This window comes from Lates calcarifer, linkage group LG3 (assembly GCF_001640805.2).
Source record: "Lates calcarifer isolate ASB-BC8 linkage group LG3, TLL_Latcal_v3, whole genome shotgun sequence".
NCBI lineage: Eukaryota > Metazoa > Chordata > Actinopteri > Centropomidae > Lates > Lates calcarifer.
In genome coordinates, this window is record NC_066835.1 from 5,411,964 (window position 1) to 5,433,616 (window position 21,653).

Below are 21,653 nucleotides of genomic sequence, written 5' to 3' on the forward strand. Positions count from 1 at the left end.
AGGTATACCATTGACAAAGAAGGAGATGGAGGTAAATATAAACAGATGAAGAGGAGTGGCACTCCTTCTTCTTGAGTAGAGTTTCCCCAGTGAATCATGGAAAACATAAACACATATAAAAACTCTTCAAGTTATGACATATGTCTCTCTCCTAATGACTGACTTAACTGGCTGCAAACTGTAAGTGCTGTCATAGTAAAAACAGAATTTCACTGGTGATGATTTGATGTACTATTTTTGTCAATGAACTCAGTGGGCTGATGAGCATGATGAAACCGCAACATGAGACTGAGTGGCAGGAGAAGCTGACATGTTTGCTCAGATGTGTCATCAATCACTCCCCCAAAAATACATTTCACACTAGAAGTGACTAGTTAAGCATAATCAGGTCACAGCGAAAATCTCACTCAAAGGCAGTATAATTAAATAATGATAGCTGCACAGGAATTCAACAGTGAAATTAAAGCCAATACATAGGTACATTTAAAAGATTGTTTAAAGATGGAAATAATTACTGACAGCAAAGGAGAGATTATCCTTATTCTAGTTGGACTTAAAGACAATAAAGATAATTTTTAAAGGGCTCACAGATGCAGGAGATCAGTAACTCCTGACCTTTTTTGTCTGATGTACTCAAATAAACTCAACTGCCCATTTATCCATCATTAAATTCTGCTAGGCTCCAAGTCTGAGCAGCCACAGGTACTGAAAGCGGCGTACCTCTGGAAACTAACAGCTCGTGTACAAAAACAAAGCCTAGCAATTGCTCAGGCAACAAACATAAAATTCATTGAATAGGTTGATACATGAAATAAAGAATTACCCAGTTAGCTTCCTCTATGTGTGACATAGTGCCAAAAAGCATTATGCACTTCTCACGGAAGACCACACCTGCGCGACCCAAGTTAAATAGTGCAAGGTCCGTGTAAAGGTACCATTCTCCCTATTACAAGTCAGTGTGCCATCAAAATGATTTTGAAGCTGTTATCTTAAGGTAAACAGCTGCATAATGTTGCTTTAAAATATGGAAATATTTTTTATGAAATGCTACATAAATTAATTAAGATACACAATCACAATCCACAATCTGTCCATGTACAACTGGGAACTGCACGAGTAACCCTGGTTAGAACTAATTCCAGCAGATGTTTCAGACTACAGATCCCATCTGATACAACTTTTCCTGTTATACCACTTTGTCCTGTAATATACACATATGATACTTTGATGCAAAATATTGAAACTGGCAGTGCAGATATCCACAGCCTGGCCAGAGAAAAGCAAACAGGCTAATTTCCAGGCATAGGCTATCAAGAGGTTCATCCACTTGGCCTGTACAACAAAAATAAATAACTGTTAGCCGAGCGGAATCTTTGACCCTGCAAAGTGCAGTTACCACAAGGGATCTCCAGTGGATATGCTGCTCTGTTTCCCCAGCTACAGTCACTGGGATTAGATCCAGGTTTGTGTTTACTGTAGGGGGGGATTTTGTTTGGTCAGGATGACGACTGGAGATGGATCTCCAAATACTATGAACAGATTCCAGCCCTCCTGTGTGGTGGGCTGCTGCTGCTGTCTTTTATGGCAGATTCCTTTGAGGCAGGAGTATCTGAGAGAGACTGCAGAGAAGCACTGCTCAATGAGCAATTTATATGTTCTCAACAAAGCTTCTTCTTTCGACCCCGAAGGCAGGTCTTAATTGTTAGACGTGATATCTCCACTCCCCCTCTCCCTCTCCTCTTTCTTTGACTTTTCTTCTCCCTCCTCCCACCCACCCTCCCTCCAGCTATTAGGAATTGGATTTGGAGCAGAACGATCCATTTAGTCTCTCTCCTCCATCTCTATCCCTCTTTCCCTGCTTCCACACCTCCTCTGTAGGTTTCTCTCATCAAAGCCCAGGCTTAATCTGTCTATTTTTACCTGAAGGAATGAAAGGAAGGGATGAGGTAATGCTTTTCCTGTCCATCAGGTGGGCAGTGGTGCATGGGCTCTCTGGTGTGTGTAGCTTAGGGAGATAGCACCACCATGTGGACTCAGAGGAGATGAAGCATCATGAAAGCAATAGGTACCGCCTTGAGAAATGTGATGAGGAAAACAAGAAAGAGAGGAATTTGAGTATAGAAAATATGCACAGAATGTATAGCTTGATAAGTAAATAAATTTCATCTATAAGGATTTTATACCACTGACTTGATTTATATATCTACACATGCATAGTAAGTGCTGTAAGTCACTTTGAGGGAGTCAAAGATCTAAAACCCCCTTGAGATGAATTTCTGAGAGCAGAGCTCCATCTAGTGGAACAAAAACAGTAGTGGACAATAAAACAATTCTGAAAGCACTTTATTTGGAAAATAAAAGCATAGAGCTTTCATTTCAGCATTTAAGACTCTTATTGAGAAATAAACACTACAGAAACATTGCAATGAAAAGGTAGAAAATGTGTCACTCCAGCATAAACCATCTGAGATCAATATTTCAACCGGCGGAGGAATGCACAGAGGCATAGGAAAGGTGAAAATGGGTGTTATTTGTTTGTCAGATTTTAAAGCTGAGAGCTGCTGATCCAGGAATGCTCAGCAGTTGTCCTTTTCTAGACCACTTTAAAATGGTTTTACTAGGAGGAGGAAAAAAAATTGCAAACAGTACTGATATTACATTTTAGCAAAAAACACTATTACATCACTTCTCAAACTACCAGTAAAAAAAACCCAGTTGGATAAAAACACCAATCAAAATATACAGTCACCTCTAGGAGGCAGAGACTGCCCTGAAGTGTCAGTCCTATGCCTGTATTTATCAAGCCCTTCAGGGTATAAGAGATAAGTCTTAATTGGCCAAAAATTCTGATGCATCTTTGGTTCTACTATTAGGACTCAGAGTAAAAGCATTTTAGCACTAGCACTTGGGAAATGACTCCTATTTCAGCCAATCATCAGGAGAGCTCCAGAGCTCCAGAGCTGTGCTAAACTGTTAAAAGCTACCATTTGATGGCAACCTGACTCCTGCTCTTAAATCCTCACTGCAACAGGTAAATGCAGCTTTGGAACAGTTATAATTTGGGTCTGTCCCAAACAATAATCAAAGTTAATGTAAATAGATTATTGGTAAATATGATGAGATTTAAGCCTTTTATTTATTTTGCATATTTTGCATATATAACTAAACTAATAAATATAATACATAATGTAATACACACAACTACATAGCTTAGTCACCTATATTATTTGCCCAATCACATAAAAATTGCTATTATTATCTAATGCTTAGTCGCAGCTGAGAATGTGGTAACTCAACAATGTCACACTCTCTTCCTATTATGTGGAAAGTTTCATAAATAACTCTCAGCACCCAGTCTGAGATAAGAGTGGCTTTATCTCGAGGCTAACTTCCAGGGCGATTCCTAGGGGGAATTCTGAGACACTTGATAAATATAGGCCACAATCCTCATCAGTCAAAACTTTTTGACAGTTTTCACAAGGTTTCTTGGGCTGTATTTCTGTGGCAGTAAGACAGCTGCTAGAAGTAAAGAATCATTTCTCTGCAAACAGTGACTAATTTATGCTGCTTTTTGACTACAGTATTTAATGTTACATAAAGCCTGCACTGAATTGCAGCATTATGTACTTTATGTCCTGATCCTTTATAACCTGAAATTAAGTTTCCACGTTTCTGTGTGTAAATGATGAGCAGCAGAAAATGGAAATGTGTGCTTAATGATAGTGTCCATTTGCCTGAGATCAACAACAGTGCTAACCCTCAACACACAGTCAACAACAGAGCTAAAAAGTACCCCTCCTTTTATCAACTAATGTCTTAAATACCTGTACTTCATACATAAGAAAATCATTTTAAAATAAATAATAAATTCACAGCGCATTAAAAAAAATGTTTGTTTATGTCATAATGGAGACTAAAAACAAAGGAAGTTCAGAAAAGAACTGAAATAAATGATGAAGCAGAGATTCTGATTCCATCATCTGTGCTGCACTGATCCATCTTTACACTTCCTAACACCTTTGTTATACTCCTTCTTTCCCTACCTGCATATAAAGGCACAGAGGTTGTAGGCAAGCTGCAGCATTTGGAGATGCTGTTTCATTAGAGAAAGTAAATAGAGTGGTTGGATATCTCAAGTCCATCATTCAGTCATCCTTTGTTGTGGTTCTGGCCATTGCAGCTCTTGGGTCGGCCGATGCAGAATTTGCGTGGATGGTCTTTAAAATCAAGGTAGTTCTGGACGAAGTATGGATGCTGCTCTATAAAATGATGAAGTTCATCTGGGGAAAAAAAAGGGCAAAACATGGAAAAGTTATTACTGCAGTCAGTGAATGTATAGAGGTGACTGAAAATGGGTTTTTTTTAATTATGAAATTCAACGAGTGATGTAACATCAACATGTCATTAATTTTTTAGTTTAGTCATTAATATGATTACCATAATGATTGTACACTGTTACAGAGATTAACAGCTTTCATTCATCTATATAGTGCATTTTACATTATGTGCAGATGGGCAATCTGCTGGATTTTTTTATGGTAAAAGGAGAAATCGCTTCAAAGAGAAATAATAATAGAGAAAGAAAAGTTATGACAGTTTGAAGAACAGACAGATGGTGGATGTAAAAGACCCCGGAAAATCAACAACAGACGGTTCTTATGCTCTTCAGTAGAGCCAAGGAGAAATCAGATGTGATAGTGACAGCACAGGGAAAGCAGGAGCACAGACAGATGCTGTCAATCATTTGCACACTGGTCTCATCTCTACCACAGTACTGCAGTGTTGTACTGATGTTTCATAATTCTATATTACAGGACCCTGGGTCTTACCATATGTGATCTTCTCTGTGTCAGGTCTGTCAAGAGATAAAAACAGACCTGAGAGCTCCACGTCTCTCACTCCTAGCATTATTTCCAAGATGGTGGCAAGGTCCTCCTCTAGGATGTCCCCGTTCTCCGCGCTCTCATACATCTGCAGGACAACATGTATTCTTAGAGCAATGATTTAAAACCTACAGAAAACCAGATTTCCTGTAACTGCAGACTACGCACCTTGAAGGCCAGTTTGAGGGTCTCCATCGACTTTGAAGGTCGATGAACAGTTGACAGGGCGATAACAAAGTGTCTGATGTCTATCCGTCCATCTCCATGCTGGGAACAAAATGATCATGGTGATCAGAAGTAGCAAAGGAACAAATCTGATCACATAACTGCAAATTTGGAATCATCTGTAGGTTGAAATTATGTAAGCTCAATTGGACAAAGAACTTCTTGCCTTTCTAAAATATCACACAAAAGAATCAGAACCACTGAACTGAGATTCACTTTCAAGAATTTGCTTTGCTACTGATGATCTGACTTAAGATCTGCTAAATTCTCTCCATTACTCCTGAGACATCTGTATTATGTGAGCTTGCTCATTTATAAATGCATCATCAAACACCAGTTTACTCTCAGTCATATTTAACAGACTACAGATTCTCCACAGGGGGGAGCTGATCGGTCACTGTCAGCCCAGTTCCACACAAAACCTTCAGTATGTCACCTCTAAGTCAGGAAAGTAATAGGCATGGTTTAGACCTTTTGGTGCTTTGAATCAGGGACACTGTATCCTTGTACAACACCAAAACTCTTTTGAGAGAGGAAGAGAAGATCTAAAATAAAAATCTAAAAACGCTGCTTTGTCTAAGTGATCACGCAAAGATACTTGAAAACAGAAGGCACGGAGGCCAATACAACAACTCAGAATTTAACAAGTACATTTTCAATGAGAACATGTTAAGGTATCAGGAACCTCTCAAGGATGCAAGAGTATCAGATCTCACTGGAATTTCTAAAAACTGCAATTCCTCTACCAAAACTATTTTCAGAGGTCAGTGATACCATCAGCCCAAATACTTGAACTATTATGAATTTCTGCTTCCTGCTGTATTCCTCTCATATTATAACCCTGCCACTGTGACCCTCTCCTGAAAGATAAAACAAAAAGAAAAGATTGAGAACTCTTACTGCCTCTGTGCTGCTTGAAAACTAGTCTTGGAGTCTAGAGTCTTTGAAATGAAAACAAATAAAGCTTAGGGAAATTTAAAAAAAAAACCCTCCAATGTTTACCTGGTCAAAGAGGCTATGCACCTCTGTGAGTGTGTCTGTAACTGGCAAGTTGAGGAACTGTGCAAAGTCCTCTAAAGCCAGCCTGTCTCCCTGCAGCTTCATGGCTCTCTTGGCCTGTTCCTCGAGTATCTTGCCCCTGGTTCCTGCTCTCAGTCTGTTATGACAAAGTGGAAAAAAATGTAAAGAAATCACACAATGCAACAATGTATTAGTCACATGGTTGACCACATGTGGTATATATGCAAAAACTTCACATGCCAAACCTCAACATTTAAAAGATCAAAGCACATAAATGTCTAAAAGAAAAGGCCTCAGTAATATATAAATGTTCTCATCTGTTCAGGAGCCCTCACACCAAACTAACACTGGCCATGGTCATAGAATCATATGACTACGACACTATAAAGATTCCCATACTCAGAATTTAACCACAGCTGTGTTATTCATGAATGTGCATTCTACATATCTAATCCTAACACTGATTATTTTAATGAGATAAATTCACTCATAATGGAGCTAATTAGCAAAGAGGGGAAATAAATATTCCTCTTGGGGGTATTTGTGTGCTCAAATGAGAAAAACACACGCTGTCTGGTGATTTTACAAATTAGCAGGTTTTTCATCAAAAAACCTGAAGGATTACCTCTTTATATCACTCATATTCTTCTTCTATAATTAAGCAAATAATCGCATTACATCATTTTTTTTATTTACTTTATTTACTAAACCTGACTGCAGACGACTAATACCTGTGGCAATTTTCTTGAACAAATATTCTTGGCAGAACATTTGTGCTACGAAACACCACACCTTTCGTCATTGAATTTGAACCGATTGACTGATATTAAGTCTTGAAATAAGAACACCTCCCTGTGTGTGTTTCTTCCTTACCACCACTGGTTGTCAGTGTTTTCACACCTTCACTTCCCCAAAGTCTTGAATGACACACATCCCTTCACCCAGTCCAACCAGTCAAACCAGTCTCCCTCCACTCACCCTAAGCGGCACACCAGCTGGTTAAACTCCAGCAGGCTGCAGTAGTCGTAAATGCGCAGCGGGCCCTGTGAGAGGCTGATCTCACGGTCGTCAAAGGACAGGTCTGTGAGTGGCACTTCCAGCGCCCTGTCAGGAGAGGAGGGAGCGGTTTATGAGGACATAAATTTATGTATGTCAGATGCTGTCAGACACACGAATGCACACTTACTTGGCCATGAGTTTTCTGACGTTATTGGCAAACAACGCAGGGTTTTCCTTCTCCTCATTTGATGGAGTGTAAATAGGCAAATACTATGAAGGAAGAATATCAACTTAATCATGTTGTCCTATTGTGAAACTATGTACTGATCTGTATAGTTAAATAATTAGTATAGAATAAAGTTCTACTGACTTCAGGCTTACTGAGCCACTCACCTCGATCTCCATAGGATTATGAGGTTGGCAAAGAGTGAGCCACAGGATCTTGAACCTGGAAGATACATCAGTTGGTTTTGTCTATACATGACAAGAAAGCATCAGGAACAGAAAAATAATATGATGGATGAAGTCAAGACTGAACTGATGGTACTGGAGATAATGGAGGTTCCCCTACAGCATCTTACCATACTCCTTTTTAACGGGAAACAGGTCACTAGTGTTGTAACTACATACTTAGCAGGAGGCAGTAGAAGCTGTGTGTGTGGTGTGTGTGTGTGTGTGTGCGCGCGTGAGTGTTGTGTATAGTGTGTTGAGGAAAAACAGAAACACTCACGCTCCGGGACCTTGCCATGTCCATGTAACAGTATCCTGTGGAGAGGAAGAAGGAAGAGGAAATAGCTCAAAACAAATACTTCATAATGTCAGTCTCATACAGGTCTTGTAACTATCTCAAGTTTTTCTCTGTTGTTTTTCTTCGCATGTACTGAAGGTGGCCAAAGATCCAGTCACTTTATACATAGTACCAATTAGTGATAAGAAAAGCTGATACTATCACAGCCTGGTCTCTGACGTCTCTGCAAACTCATTCAGGTGTAGTGTAATGAACCACACTAATGGCTGTCTGAAAGGTAGGAAATATATCTATTAACTTGTGGTAAACTTTAAATGGTTGGCAACGGATTTGAAATAAATGTCAGTGATTTTAAAAGAGCATAGATATGCAAATATGCCACTAAGATCAGTGAAGCAGAGGATGATTTGCTGTCAGTTTTTTTGATTTGCCACTGTGGGTGCTTGATAAAGGAGAGCCAAACTGTCGTCTGATCAGTTTACGTGTCTTGTGCAATGAGGCAAAGCAATCAGAATGTTCCAAGTGACTACATGTGTGAACACATTTCATTTGCAGCAAACAGCACTTGTATGAATCTGAGACTGTTCAGATAACAGCACATTTACAACAGGCCCATGCCTGGGCACTTTCAACTGATGCTATCTGCCTCTCTTCATACTTCCTGGTGTTGCACAGTCCTATATTCAAAAAGTGAAGATAGCTTAACATGTTTTGATTTGCCTCAGAGACAATCAGTATTTTGTGTAATTTATTTATACATTCTGTGGCTGGTTGTTGTAGTTGCAGGTAGACACGTCAGGAAATAGATGGAATGGAATCATGTCCGGTGGTGAAGAAATAAAGAAAAAACTTTTTTCGCCTCACTTGTAGTGCCACGTTGTCACTAAAGTCATCACAGTGACTAAACTCAGCACAAGGGGAAACAGTGACAAAAAGCTTTCTAGGAAAACAAAGAAAAACTAGGTAACAGGAACTGTATAATGCATGAGAAAGCAAGGAGAGGTGCCGAGAAAGAGACATGACACCTGTGTGTGTGTGCATGCATGCATGTGTGTGTGTGTGAGTGTGAGAGAAAGAGAGACAGAGAAAGAGGGGAATGAAATATCATCCTACAAGAACATGAAGTCATTCAACACAACAGAAACACACACTAACGTGAGGGAAAGAAACCATTACATCACAGGTGTGTTTCAGTTTGCAAAGGTGTGTGTGCATAGTGTATGTTCAGGTGGTGTTTGGCTAAACTTGAACTACATCCACAGTTACCGGTGTCAAAAGGATGTAAGGACAGTGGAACAGGAAGGGGAGGACAGGATGCAGGACATTTACCAGTTTGTTTGGGTAGCGAAGAACCACTGGTTGCACTGGGAGTCCTGGGATGAAAGCACCTGGTAGAGACAAGAGAGGGGGGAGGTGGTAAGGGGACCATAGTAAAGAAAAGAAAATGTCAACTGTATCAACAAGAAAAAAGTAAATTTGAGAAATTATCAGCATTTTTAACTAAGTACAAGATCATTTTTGCAACAGAAGTTTTAACAGTTTTAACTGAGTTGAATATCACAGAGACAAAACAGTGCATTTTGCTGAGTCGTGTCTACTAATTGAAATGAGCGACAAGCTCACAACCTCAGGATAACCTCCAGTCCCCGCAGAGAGCATCTCTATTCAAACTCTATAATGTCCTGCTGATGACAGACAAGCCGACAGACACTACATACACTATTTATTACTGGACAAAGCCCTATTCACCACCTGTAAGTCCAATATTCACGCTTATTCTAGCTTTGTTTTGGTCTCAACCAACTCATGAGGAAAATATGTGGCTCTTTAGCTGCTAAGTGCTCCACCATGTTCACTAGCTAGTCACTAGCTTTGTCTGTCTGCCTTTTAGTGCTGAGCAGGGAGTGTACAATGGGTTTATTAAAGGTCATTCATTGAGAGCAGCTGCCTGTGGCTGCTGATGAGAGCGGTGAACAAAAAAAAACAAAGTTGCAGACTGTAAAACCAAAACAATGAACTGAAAGATGCTAAAATCTTTTGTAGAGCTAAGGGAGCTAAAGTCACACAAAGATGTGTTGTATATGATTGTAGTTTTTAGTTTTTAACAGAATGCCAGAAAGCTGCTGAAAAATATATCATGAAAAACACCTAGTCTTAATATGTGTAAATATGTATATGATTAACAGGTCTTTAAGGCAGGGTGAGGCTGCTTTAACTACTGCTTTAAGGTAGACATAAAAATCACACTCCAGCCTCGTGTTGAATCAGATTAAAATACAATGATGGAAAATAGAACATACATATTAAATCTGAGCAGCTGTAATCAATAAGGAACCGGAGACTAAAATGGTACTGGCCCCACATATTGGGCAAGCAGCACATGAGACGATGAAAGGACATGAAGGAGCATTAGAGTGATCACCCTCTGAATAATAATGTGACTATAGTGAGAGGACAGACAGAGAGAGAGAGGTGAAGATGAAAGTGACCGCTCTATTAAAAAGCCTTTTGAAATGAGAAAAAGACTGGAGGTATCTGTACAGCATGTCATGCACAGGTGTGCTTCACACACACACACACACAAATTATGTTGTGCTGGGAGCCAGTGAAAAGACATAACGAGAGGAGACACATCCAGAGAGCACTGGCACCACACAACAGACAGATCAAGCTGGACAAACACACACACGCACAACCAACAGTGTGACCAACAGGGCTTACTGGGAATGACAGAATTACAGACTGGAAGAAAGGGGATTAGACAGGGCAGGCAGGGAACAATGGCTGACACCATACACACACACACACAACAGATAGAGAGATAGAGAGAGAGAGAGAGAGAGAGAGAGAGAGAGAGAGAGAGAGAGAGAGAGAGGAGGTGGGCAGAAAAACAAGCCCAAACTGATGCAGCAGTTAGGTGTCCTGTTGAGATGTCCTTCAGCAAGACACCTCTAAACCTGTTGGGCCAAGTATAAAATTAATTTGCCCAGAAATCTAAACCTGGAGTTGGCAGCTACTCAGCCTACTCCATGCATTAATAATCATTTACAAGTCCAGGCACACTAAATGAAATGAATGCTGAACAAAGTGATCACACACGGTCTCTCTATGAAGATACAGACACACCCCTGACTGGAAATTACCCAGAACCACAGCCACAACCAAATACTGCTCTGAGCTGTGGTTGGCACAGTGTAACTCTGGAGGATAAAACCTTCATTTGGACCTAAGGTAGCAGACAAATTTTGAATAGCCACTAGTCAAATGATGCTGGTTTCATGACTTTAGCATACATAAAAATAAGACTTTCTGCTTCAAAATTGTGGTACTGATGGGCTGCCTTACATTGAGTATGTGCTTTGTCATCTGTGAAGACATGTGACACAATTTATTTGGAGTTACAGTATGTGTAGGCTGAACACGATTAACACCACGTCTACACAGGAGGTATATCATGAGCAGCAGCAACAGCTTCAGTGCTCCATCTATGTCTATAGTGAGTGTAGGTCACCCCCATTTTCACAGCACTCAGAGCCCAATACACAATCACTGTAGTTATGAGCTGTTACGCAGCCTGTGTGGACAGGGGACATCTGGGTTGATTGAAAGACAAGCAAATCTGCACCATCAGATGCATGTGAGACAGATGACTGAAATATGTGTTTATGTGGATGTATGTATAAACGTATGGGTGGATGGATGGATGTTTCTGTCTGAAACAAAGTGGTGGATTTGCATGTTCTCCCTGTGTGGGTTCTTTCCGGGTACTCCGGCTTCTTCCCACAGTTCAAAGACATGCACGTTAGGTTAACTGGTGACTTTAAATTGCCCCTAGGTGTGAATGTGAATATGAATGGTTGTTTGTCTACATGTGTTGGCCCTGGGCTGGACTGGCAATCTGTCCAGGGTGTACCCCACCTCTTGCCCAATGTCAGCTGGGATAAGCACAGAAAGGAAACCTCTGGAAAAATAAAAAAAATGGCACTACAAAAGATAATGTGGCTGCCCTTAAAGCCCAACTAAAAGAATGCAGTTGGTTTCCTGTTCATAAGAGGGGTATAATTATAGAAATTCAAAGATATAGCCCAGCTATAATTGATATTTTAGTGATAACAATGTATAGGGCTGTTTGTAGTGATTTACCTACAAGGCAATATCATCCAAGTCTGCAGCTCTCCTTGGCTTTACAAAGATTTCTAGCAAGTTTCAACTCAATCTTTGCCATCCATCCCACAAAGCACACACACACACACACACACACACACACACACACACACACACACACACACACACACACCAACTGCTTTCAAGATCAGCCCTAAAGCAGTAAGGGGTTTGAGCACATACCAGCCTTGAATAAGATGAGACTTGATCTGTTGGTGCACGTCCCCTCTGGAAATATCATGATCTGGAACAAACATATACATGGTCAGGTGCTGTTTTAAATTGGCCTTGATCTGTGAAAACTGTGTGTGACTAATTGCATTTATGCTATCACTTTTCAATCATTATTTGGTGTGAGCTGAATATAGTTCTTTATGTGCATATTCACATACAGTACCTGAGGCCACTCTCCTCCAGATTGTGCTCTCCGATTGATTTCCTCTACGGTTTTTCTTCTGGAGTCCTGGATCTGACCGAAACACAAACACTGGCCGGATGTAGCTGATCAGAGCTGGGAGGATGATGATGATGATGGAGAGGTAGAATTTGGATGCATGCCAGAACAAGAGGAAAAACAAAGATGAGGAAAGTTGAGTTAACTTCATAACTTTTCAACTAGTAGAAAAGCTAATTAGCTACAATTACAGTCTGATAACATATGCACAGAATGTTGCATTGTGTGCTAGAAGTCTGCATTAAATGGGAAATATTCTATATATTATTATGATACATAACTGCAAGGTTAATTCTAATTCTTTCAGTAAATCTATGGCTTGTAGTCAGTGGAAATGTGTGTAACTCACTGCCCCAGACGGGGATGCTCCTGCTCTCCAGTTTTGTGACTATGGAGCACATGGTCATGGTGACTGGGATGGCATCAAAGTAGGAGGAGTGAGGTGCCACAGTGAGGATGGGAACCTCAGAGGGCGCCGCCCGTTCCCCTTTCACCTTGATCCAGTGGAAACCTCCACAAAACCACATGACTCGCATGATCACTCGTAAACACAGGTCTACAAATCTGGAACATGCAGACAGTTGAAGCAGAAAATCTTAGCAGAAATATATATCAGAGCTGACACTAATAAACAGCAGGTAATCTCTGGCTGACAGAGGGGTTTGTTTGTTTAGCTCTGTTTGTTATAATGGTATTTATGAGAAACACATTTCTGTGTAATCCCACAGATCTCAGCACCACATAGATATATGCGCACACATGCACACCTCCTCCACCATGACTGCGGCTCAATGGCAAACTCAGAACGTCCGAGGGAGGCTGTGAAGGCGAAGGGCCACGCCAGCAGCATGAAGAAGGACACCAGCAGCAGCCTCACGGGAAACACTGTGACTGACATCAGTCCTATCTGGAGAGAGAGAGAGAGGAGACAGAGAGGGGGGGGGGGGTGAGAGAGAGTGTATGTGAGAAAGATAAAAAGAAGATTTGAACAGTCATGTTGTTATGATTGCACTGCATTCCCACAACTTGTTATTTACAGAACAGTTAAACATTCCTGTGATTTTTTTTAGCAAGTGTTAAACAGTAATTACTTTGAGTCTTAAACATACTGTACATTCCTATATAGCAAACAGATGCCTGCACAACCTACAGGGTCAGGGGGAGGAGACGCACATTCCAACTGGAATGCTACAGGGAGGGAACAAACAATTGTCTATGAAGTCATCAGTCATGCTCTACTACATTAGATAAAAAATCTCATATTGATGAAATATTATTAATAATGCCAGATAAAAATCTATGACTAATAAAAGCCACCTTTTAGATTATGTTATATAACATCTTCTAGATTATTAAAAAAAGGTTTTTGCATTACTCAGTTGTTCTTATTTCTAATGTTCACTGGTTGCAATTATGATTAATTATTATTGTAATAACTGTATTGTTTTTGTCCCCTTTTTGTCACTAACAAATGATCATGACTTGTCAGGACCCCCTGTACACAAGATGATGCAATTGAAGGGAAGTACATTTGTTGAAAAATGCTGACCGTTTGGGATCCATAAACGGACAAGGTCTTTTGCTTTTGCATAACACCAGTAAGAAGTGAGATTTTACTGTATGAACAGTAAGGGAGGAAATAAGATAAAGCAACTCAGCAAACAGTGGCCAAGTTCAACCTCCGGTCATGCAGTTTAAGTCTTGAAATAAAGTTTATTGAAACCAGGGTTCCACAGAAAAGAGAGGAAATCAGCTGACTGGTCCGTCATGCCTTTTCTCTTACTGTGTAATGAGAAAGATGTGGTGTGTACTAACAGGTTCAAAATGTCACGGCCTACAGTGTAAATTCAGACTGTGTGACATTTTAAGCTCTTTTCCCCCCTCCTCCTTGTCCGACCTACGTTCGATCTCTTCATCCCACGCTTTCATCGCCCTCCCTCATTCCCCTCTCATCACCTCCTCGCCTGCTTTACAGTAATCTCCAATCCCAGAGGAATACCTCCCCTCAACAACCCATCCGTCCAGCCATTCATCCATCAATCTCTCACCCCCTATGTCTATCTGCTCAGCTGCACCTTCATTTATCATACCACTCTCCCTTCAACTGTTTTTCTCCTACTTTGCATTGATGTGCTTTTTGTCATCACTCTGGGGAATAATATCTAACCTCCTCCCTTCCTGTCCCATCTTTCCTTTCTTCCTCCTGCATTTCTCTCTCTGGTGGAGCCCAGGTGCACACTGCAGGGCTGTATTAATAAATAAACAGTAATGGGGGTGATTTATGATGCTCTAACGCCTCTCCTGCCCCTCCCCACCCCCATGCCTGATGCACAGTGCACTCATCATCAGAGCTTAACGAATCCATCTGGGAGGATCTGCTGACATTTTCTCAGGAGGTGGCATGAGAATGAGGTGGGGTGGGGTACAGGGGAGCAATTTCTAGTGTTTTATGAGCCCATCCATTGTGGATGACTTGAAATTTGCTATAAAAAATACACTGGGCTCACTTGTACCACACATCCTCACTCCAACATAAAAGCTTTAAAGCTTATATTCTCTGAGTGCAATTACTGTACTCCTAATATTTCTGTTATATATCCAAATACTGCAATGAGCCCTTTCTCAAAAGCCTCTTCTCCAGTGTTAAAGAGGCACTCCACCACTTTTACACATAAAGATCAGTTTACGTGTCATGAGGAGCCCTATTCAGTCCGTTTAATATTGTCTTCTGGCTCTGAGGGAGTTTCCTCAGGTGTGAGAAAATCTGAGAAAACTCTAATGTGATAATGTCATCAGTAAAATCTTGAGTTGGTGTTGAGACTTTAACAAAAAGCCTGTGTTACCAACTTGGAGCATTGGGTTCAAAAGATGTGGGTATTTACCAAGCAGGGACAGTTTAACAAAAGACATTATTGTGTTGCATTACTGGAATTGTAGAAGCCAGTGTTTTTGGAGCTTGACTAGAGACTGAAAGTCTGGACACCTCGGTCTCTGTGGCATCACTTTCAGCCATTCATTGTCTGTTTTATTCCACAAATTGTTTTTCCTTGTGAAAACCTTGCACCTGCTTTACCCACAATGCAATTTGACCACCAACCGTTGAGTCTGACATTTAGGTTTGTTGTGCTAGTAGGATTTAGTAGCTTTGAACAACCAGCCTAAAGCTTTCCAAACTTATGGTCTACAGCCTCCACTGATGCTGACAGAAGTTATTAAAGGTGGGGTTACTGGAAGAGAAAAGCTAAACTGCAAGAGTGCCCCTTCAACGTTCACACTGTCAGTTTAAAATTGTGAATGAATGTTTCAAACAAGCATGAATACGAATAATATGAATATGTATGAAAACTGGAGAGTATTTAATATTAAATAAGATGTTATGAATGTAACCACTTTAATAAATACAAATGGAATTCAGTTAAACGATTGTCTTTTGACTCAATCAGACCAAAGTAACTGCTAATCAAAACATCAACAACAACAACATTTCATGTGCTAATTTTTAAATTAGCCAAAAAAATATATTTGAAATATTACATAATTACACTTTGATCTGATTTATACTAGTAAGGAGTAATTACTTATCTAACTGTGACGTTATATTGTACCTAGGTGAAATCAGAAAAACAAAGACAAAAAGCAAATGTCCTAATGTCTACTCCTAATGGTTATGTGGACAAAAGCAGAGAATGTCTTTTGAGGGGTAGATTTAATGACTTGTTGGCCATTCTGTTGTGTGTTAAAAATTCAGAAGACCTGGGGAAACCACAATGATCATTGTCTCCTGACATGCAAACACACACACCTTCTGTTTGTACATATGGTGCCAATAAAGCTGTCAGTGGCCATTAAGGCACAGAGTCTTTCAGCTCATCCTGCAGCACTTCTGGTCTTTAAACACACACACACCGTATATGTCAGTCAGCTTAACTCTAATGCAAACACAGACACACATGTGCATAACATGAAAAGGCAAACATCTGACACATACCATCACCTATAAATGTAGACACACAATGGGGTGGGTGCCTCACCAAGCAGCAGGGACATATGGGGTAAAGCATCTCAAACATTATTTGAAATACTTGACTCAATTAATTATCTGCTGTGTTTTTACTCAAATATGAAAGCCGCCAATTTCAGTGAATTTTAAATGTCAGCATTAACCTGGTAGGGTGGGTCTAATGATGCTATTTTTTGCATTGTGGGAATTGTAGGATGTTTTTGTAGCTTGACTAAAAGTCAGGATATCTCAGGCTCATTGACTGCATTAACTTTGACAGTTCTTTTTTTCTAATCTCTCTCACACAACTGCCCCAATTTTATGGAGCCAGAGTGGCCCAAACCTCACCACAGGTGATGAGAAGTGTCACTTGCATTTTGGGAAAAGCTAGAACTATTGTTGTGCTAACCATGTTCTGTAATGATCCTAGAGCTGAAACAAGATTGAGATTAATTAGCAAGCATTTGTACAATCCATGAATTGTTTAAGTTATATTTCAAGAAGAATTATGGATTGAACTAGAGAGTATCCAGCATTTTATTAAATAATTTAAAAAATGTTAGTGCTGGTCTTAATTGATCAAAATGAATCATTTAGAAAAATTATTTTCAGACCTGCACTTGCACAGCATCACCTACTTTTCCATACTCATGCCACATAACACCCAACTCCCTTGTGCAATGTGGCCCAGCACCCTCTTAACTGCTCTATACCCTGTAGTGAGGCCTAATTGCTCCTGGCTAATTGTTTTCAATGAGCCAAGGGAAGTGTGCTCTGATTTCCATCTGGGGACTCAAGAAGCACTCAACCTATCCTTCTGTTTGTCATGTTGTTGGTGTACAGATTAAGGCTATGTGACAGGCGGCGAGTGAATTGGAACTGAATCCACCAGATCAAAGCCAAAGGTAGTAGAACCTGTTAAACATATAAACTGTACTAATCATCCCTGGCGATAAATATTTGTCTTTCCCCAGGAAGAAAAATGTGTGCTAGTTACATTTTTTTCAACCTTTTTTAAAAAGCCTGCAGCAGACACTACTCACTCACATTTCAACACTGAAACAGACAAAATATATCATTTGATAAACTTATCGATATTTGAGGAAGGTTCTCAATCCAGTCTCGGGGACAGTGCAGCTCTATTGGATTTCACAGGAATTTTGTCTGTGAGCTGAAGAGTTGGTAGTCATGTCTGTATGCTGTTCGGTGTTCAGCAATGTGTGACTCAGCTGGATTTAGTGCTACTGTCTGTCTGTTTCACTTGCTGACCTAGTTGGTCTATAGTGCTGCTGATCATGTTTACTGGAAGTTAGAAAAAAAAAAAAACTTCCAGGAAGACCAATAGCCAGGAGCAGTAATGTGCTTATGCATTGAGCAGCACTTATCTTTCTATAACAAACATACATATTCCAAAGCTGACACACACCCTTGAAAACATGCATGCCATGCAGTCATATAAATCTAAAGCCTGTGGCATCTAGGACATAATGCTTTTGTTCAGGCAGACCTCATGTTTGTTTACATGTGACTAGCTGCGTGTCTACAACTCCACACACATAGGTGAAGTGGAAAAACACACCTCACTGCCACACTAGAAGCAGGCAGTGGGAGGTGTGAACCAGACACAGACACACACATGGTCCAGCTTATGTTCACTGGGCTTCTGCACTTATCTGGCACAGACATACAACTGTTTACAATCTACTGCAACCTCCAATGGAAAAACTGACAAAGACTAAACTAATAAAGACGTTCTCCCAGCAAGAATAATACTGGGAAAATAGTGTAGTTTTACAGCATCCAGCAACCAGACTGAAGTGGTTAGAAAGTCTTCACAAAGCCATCAGTTAAAGCATGGTAACAGAAAAGGCCTGGGTTTACTACTTGTCTCAGAAGAACGTAATTGTTGGGAACTGACAGCTCCAAAAAGAAAGGCCAATTTCCTGTGCCTTGTTCTTTGTATGTTTTGCCATGAATGAAAGCAGCCACCTCTGAGCCCTGGGGCTATGGGGAAACAGATAAACCTGATGGGGATAGAGCAGAGGGAGTGCACTTCCTCCTCTTGTCTGACTGTATAAATGCACAAAATATAACATGCTTCCACAAATTTTGTTACTTGTTTCCATTGCACTTTAGCTAGTTTCTCTCCAGCTAGTTTGCTGGAGAGGTTAATCAAGATGGCTTGCTTTGGGAAAAAATAGATTGAAAAACAAGATTATAGGGTAAAAAAAAAAAATCTAACCCAGCCAGGTGATATTATTCTGTCAGCCTGTCAGTGTGACTATATTAGCGATGTGTGTCCAGGACAGCCAGACCTATCAGAACACCTCACCAATCACTAAGCATGAAAACCCATTGATCCATTGGTTGATTGATGACGACGCATTTCAGTCTCACTGCTGTCCTCCAGCAGAGAGATTCCATCAATTCTGATGGTTGATTTAGGATGTAGCCACAACTGCCCATGTGTAGCAGAGCCAGCAGAGTCTCTCACCTTCCACTTCTGTGTTCATGTTTGGCCTACAGCAGATGCCTTGCTTTAACAAGTGATGTAGCATCTTCTTTAAATGTGCTACATTGAATTTAAGTACAAGTGAGGACGACATTCTTTCCTAGAAGGGCCGTGAATGGACAGATCATATATGCTCACCTTGACCTAACCTGTCAATCTTGCTATGCCATCCTGGAAATCCTGTGTAATGAGTACATATGAAACTTAGCTAGCTGTCAGCTTGTTTACCCCTGTGCTAGCCACCACGTGAAAACACTGTGTGCCTCTGTGTGCACACAGAAAAAGAGAAGTGTCGACTGAATGTGGGAGGAAGTCAAGTGCACGTTACCTTGATTAGCATGTGTTAGTATGGCAGGTGAATGGTATGATAAAATAATGTGTGGGTTTCAGTTGTTTGGAGTGTAAACTGTAGAGGCACTTCCACTGTCAGGTGCTCATCTAAAAATCTGATGCAAATGTCTGACATGCAAATTTGGTCAATCAAGATTCAACAACTGACTTTGCTGATCCATCCAGGAAAATGCGGGGGTAGTGGCTGGTCACATTATGACACCACACATTTCAGATAACACTCACTATGGAGCACAACAGACAGTGTGGCAGTTAGATAAAATACATGACCGAGGGGGGAAAAAAGCATCAACAACAAAAAACTGTTAGCTGACTGTTGTGCCTCTTAAATCTGAGCTAAATGTACAGCTGCAGATGTTCCTGTAATTTCTGTAGATATCCCAACTCTGCTGAGGGCTGAACAGTTATTAGTTCAAAACTACAAAATATACTTTCCATGAGAGGTTCCTTGTGACAAAAAAAAAAATCTGAGGTGTATCTATGATTAACCACTCATAGATCTATATGGTAGTTTTATCATGACATTCAACTAAACTTCTGCTAAAATAAAACTGAGGTAAAACTGAGGTAAATCTGAAGTAAGTAAACTCAAAGCATGTTTTACAGTGGCCTATCAAATAATAACTTTTAAGAGGTGAATGATGTTTTGTTGAACCCCTGGTTTTTGTCTCTCTAAGCTGATTGTTGTCATTCTACGAGGACCACTCAAGGTGAATCTTGATCTTCCATGATCACTGACTACAACCAGGAAAACACAGAGGAAGTACATTTCCTAGATAGTCACGACATTGTAGCTCCCCTCGTGAGTTGGAACAACTTCTTTCCTGTGTTTTTTGGTGATACACTGTCAACATATTACATCACCAGAGTGTAAATTGGCTGAGAAAGTGCGTGTCATCCCTAACAAGGTGAGTAAACATTTAAGTGCAGCAAAAGAGCGACATACACACATAGGCAAAGTGCATGGGAGCAGCCTTAGGTGATGAAGAAATATTCAACAATAGATAATTCATTTATCATTCGTTGTCTTACCTTTATCTTCTCTTTCATGGTGAATTTCAGCTCGTGGACGAAGGGGTTTCTACCCACTCTAGATGGACGACTGTTTGAACACTTCATTGCTGACGACCTGACAGCCAAAAAGAAAAGAAAGACAGAAAAGTCGTGTCCAAAATGTCGCGTAACGTAAGTTGAGTTCGCTGTTTTGTGCCGCTGGACAGAGTCCTCCTCAGCACTCACGTTACCTTCTTCTAACTAGAGGAGAGACTGATGCTGGACGGGGAGGAGTGCTCACTGACAACAAGCTAGCCAGATAAAACGACGCGATTTCCGGGTGCAAGATTCAAAATAAGATTCGCGTGTCTGGCGTCAAGGTATTGCAGCTTTGTATGTACTATTTCAATGCCACAATGAAAAAAAAACATTGTTTCTTAATTTTGTGTTTGCACACCCCAGTAGTGTTGCAATAAAAAGGCAAAAACAATGCTTTAAAAGGGTTCCCGTGTGGTGCTCTAAAATCTCTGTGTGTATCAGTAGGAATTGCCAATAAAGCATATTTACAAATCTCATTTATCATAACTTCTTCTTTTGTACATATATTTTTCCTCAATTTCTCACAGGAACATTTATGTTAAACACTGGCCTATTGGATGCATTGTGTTCCAGCTTTTATTTTGAAGGTGAGTGAACAAATCTGGAAACCAGGTGGCACACGTACAAACTAAACACTAATGTTAACAGCCAGTTTTTCTTAGGTACACTAATGGCAGTTGTACTGCACACAAGTAAATGAAACACAAATAACGAAAGCTGAGCATTATAACCATCATGAGGGGAGAACTTAATGCAGGACTATTGTATAAGACTCTGTTAGTTTGAGCTAAGTGTACCAAATAAACTGGCACCTGGGGTTTCTTATGACAGTAAGTGCCCAAAACTGTAAATCAAACTTTGCACGAGGAAGGACACAAACTTCCTAAATGGAGGGATTTTATTAAGGACATGCTACATTTTACGACTTAAGTGAACAACCCTGAACTCAACCTTCTGTAAAAAAGTTAACATCTGAATGCAGGCATGACCACCACAGACGCACAGACCCAAACATGTGCACGCACGCGCACACACACACACACACATATGTAACAGGCAGCTGATAAGATGATAAGAACCTTGTGACTGTGGAACGTGTGTTTTAGATGTTTGGGGTGATTGACCTTCAGTGAGATTCAGTACATTATGTATTTGAAGTTGAGTTTCCTGCTGCATTTGATCCACCCAGCAATTTCTGCCAAGTG

The 21,653-nt window shown here is 40.4% G+C and overlaps 1 protein-coding gene across 1 annotated transcript; it reads right to left on the reverse strand.

Annotated features, from left to right (window-relative positions):
- Positions 1-2,327: 2,327 nt before the first annotated feature.
- Positions 2,328-20,742, reverse strand: lpcat1 (lysophosphatidylcholine acyltransferase 1). The gene is given in 15 exon segments (XM_051065468.1): positions 2,328-4,280; positions 4,830-4,971; positions 5,052-5,150; positions 6,111-6,264; positions 7,107-7,232; positions 7,315-7,397; positions 7,521-7,575; positions 7,858-7,892; positions 9,205-9,263; positions 12,223-12,283; positions 12,437-12,505; positions 12,507-12,550; positions 12,843-13,057; positions 13,261-13,400; positions 20,389-20,742. Coding segments are annotated over 15 exon segments (1,500 nt in total). The 5' UTR covers positions 20,476-20,742; the 3' UTR covers positions 2,328-4,149.
- Between the last annotated feature and the right edge of the window lie 911 nt (positions 20,743-21,653).